The 3,073-nt window shown below is 46.3% G+C and overlaps 1 protein-coding gene across 1 annotated transcript; it reads left to right on the top strand.

Moving 5' to 3' along the window:
- Positions 1-211: 211 nt before the first annotated feature.
- LOC121813867 lies at positions 212-1,115 on the top strand (the record flags this gene model as incomplete). The annotated part of the gene is given in 1 exon segment (XM_042217813.1): positions 212-1,115. A coding segment is annotated over 1 exon segment (901 nt), but the record flags the coding sequence as incomplete, so codon positions are not given.
- Between the last annotated feature and the right edge of the window lie 1,958 nt (positions 1,116-3,073).

Genomic DNA, 3,073 nt, shown 5'->3' on the forward strand with positions numbered 1-3,073 from the left:
GATCAAAGAGATTACTCACCTGAAAGGCAAGGACAACAGTTACACTCTGTTAACTATCAGCAGCACCTAAGCCATGTCTCACCAGGGTTTACACCACCCTCTGCTGGACGTTTTCGGTACTACCCTCCAGATCCAAATTCCTCTAGGGACTCTAATGAGCTTGCCAAATATTTAATAAGAAGTCAGTTGTTAACCTCTGAACTCACCAAGTTTGATGACATCTTTCATCAACGCCATTGACACTCTAGAGCTTAGGGCGTCTGAACAAATCGACCTCCTTGTAAAATCACTTGGCCCAGAATCTACCAAGCATGCACCTCGCATCAAAGCTGTAAACATAACAAACCCAGCTGTGGCATTAGAGCTAATCTGGGAGAGGCTAGAAGAAACCTATGGGTCGCCAGAAGCCATTGAAAGTGCTCTTTTCACCAAACTTGATCAATTTCCTAAAATAGGGCCCAGAGATAATCAAAAACTAAGAGAGCTGAGCGATCTGTTGCAGGAGATAAATGCAGCAAAACAAGAAGGGTACTTGCATGGACTCTCCTATCTCGATACAGCGCGAGGTGTTGCTGCCATTGTGGATAAGCTGCCGTATGGGATTCAAGACAAGTGGATGATGGAAGGCTCACACTACAAACAGCGGCACAGGGTGACCTTCCCTCCATTCACGTTCTTCTTACAGTTCATACAGACACAAGCAAAGGCACGCAACGATCCAAGCTTCAATCTGTTGTCAACCTGCAACTCTGGAGTTAAAAGGGACAAGCTTGGAGATGGTTACAGCAATAACCGCAGGTCAGTTTCAGTGCATAAAACCAACGTTATAGCCATATCTGAGGAAGGACCAGACAAATGTTGTCCTGTGTACAACAAACCTCACGCCTTACAACAGTGCAGAAGTTTCAGAGAAAAGCCAATTCAGGAACGAAAGGCAATATTAAAGCAACACAACATCTGTTTCAAGTGCTGCGCTTCCAACAAACACGTAGCTCGCGACTGTCAAGCAGAAATCAAATGCTCTGAATGTAACAGTGATAAGCACCCAACAGCTCTGCATTCAGATGTTCCTCGCCTTCCCAAAGCTCTTCAGCCCCCTGCAAGTCATGGCGGGGAGAACCAAGAATTAAAAGAGACTGCAGTTGTTTCAAGTTGCACCGAGGTATGTGGGGAAGGATTTTCTGGGAAATCTTGCTCAAAAATATGCCTTGTTAACGTTTACCCTGCCAACGATCCTAGTAAACGCCAGAGAATGTATGTCATGCTAGATGACCAGAGTAACATTTCACTAGCACGCTCTGAATTTTTTGACATGTTCAAGGTTAATGGTAAGGCAGAGCCATACACCCTCCAGACATGCAGTGGCATAGGTCTCACGTCTGGCAGAAGAGCCTCTGGGTATATGATAGAGGCAATTGATAGCTCCCTCGCTATTCAGCTGCCCATGTTAATTGAATGCAACATGATTCCTAACAAAAGAGAGGAAATTCCCACTCCCTCCGTGGCTTACGCACACAGTCACCTCAAAGGTATAGCACACAAAATACCACCCTTTGACAGTGGTGCAGACATTTTGCTGTTGCTTGGAAGAGACATTTTGAGAGTTCACAAAGTGCGCAGTCAGATCAATGGTCCGCACAATGCACCATACGCACAGAGACTGGACTTAGGCTGGGTGATAATAGGAGATGTGTGCTTAGGCAATACTCATAAGCCTTCCCAAGTCTCTACCTTTAAGACTCACGTTCTATCGGATGGAAGGCCAACTCATTTTTCCCCGTGCGAAAGCCACTTTACTGTCAAGCCAGACACCAGTCTCTTAAATCGACACTTAGTACTTGGTGGTTCAAACATAAAGGACAGAACACAAAACAGAACTATAGGAAACAATGTTTTCTGCCAGACCAAGAACGACAATAAGCTTGCACCCTCCATGGAAGATCTGCAGTTCCTGAATATCATGGACAATGAGTGTTTCCAGGATGAGTCACAAAGCTGGGTGGCTCCACTGCCATTTCGCCAGCCCAGAGCATTGCTGCCTAACAATCACCGCTACGCACTCAGCCGCCTCAAGTCACTTGAACGAACTCTAGACAAAAACCCAAAAATGAAAGTTCACCTGATAGACTTTATGCAGAAAATGTTGGACAATGCCCCAATGCTTGCACCCCCAGTACAAGAGAACAAAGAGCGTTGGTATCTGCCCTATTTCGGAGTGTACCATCCTCAAAAGCCGTCACAAATCCGAGTGGTATTTGACTCCAGCGCGCAGTTTGAAGGTATGTCGCTCAACACAGTGCTGTTATCAGGACCTAATCTGAACAACAGTCTATTAGGTGTGCTAGTGAGGTTCAGAAAACATCCAGTCGCAGTAACCGCAGATATCCAGCAGATGTTCTATTGCTTCCTGGTGCGCGAGGACCATTCGCACCTCAAGACCGAGCCAAGGATCTCCAAAATCTGGATCTGTTCAAGGATGAACTCCCAGATCAGCGCAGTCTTGGAGTAAAGTGGAATATAATGGAGGACTATTTCACTTTTCACATTCCTCATGCTGAAAAGCCATACACACGAAGAAGAGTCCTTTCAACTGTGAACAGTGTGTTTGACCTGCTTGGGTTTTTGGCCCCAGTCACCGTTCGAGGACGTCTGCTTCTAAGAGAGTTGTCGCTACAGACAACAGAGTGGGACTCACCTCTCCCAGAGGATCTGAAAGGCAGATGGATAGAATGGCAACAGTCCCTCCAATGCCTCAGCAAAGTCAACGTTCCACGCACTTACACTAAGATGTCACTGTTACAGGCTAAATGTGTAGAACTTTGTGTCTTTTCAGATGCGTCCATGAAGGCAATATGTGCAGTTTCATACCTCAAGGTCACCACTGGGGATGGCAAGACAGAGGTTGGGTTTGCCCTAGGTAAGGCACGACTCGCTCCACAGCCAGAGCTCACTGTACCTAGGCTCGAACTCTGCGCCGCAGTAATGGCGGTTGAAATGGCAGAGGTCATATGTGAAGAGATTGATCACCCCATAGACAAAACTAGTTTCTATACAGACAGCAAGGTGGTTCTTG

This window comes from Haplochromis burtoni, unplaced genomic scaffold (assembly GCF_018398535.1).
Source record: "Haplochromis burtoni strain Fernald_Lab_line unplaced genomic scaffold, NCSU_Asbu1 Contig_3112, whole genome shotgun sequence".
Lineage (NCBI taxonomy): Eukaryota > Metazoa > Chordata > Actinopteri > Cichliformes > Cichlidae > Haplochromis > Haplochromis burtoni.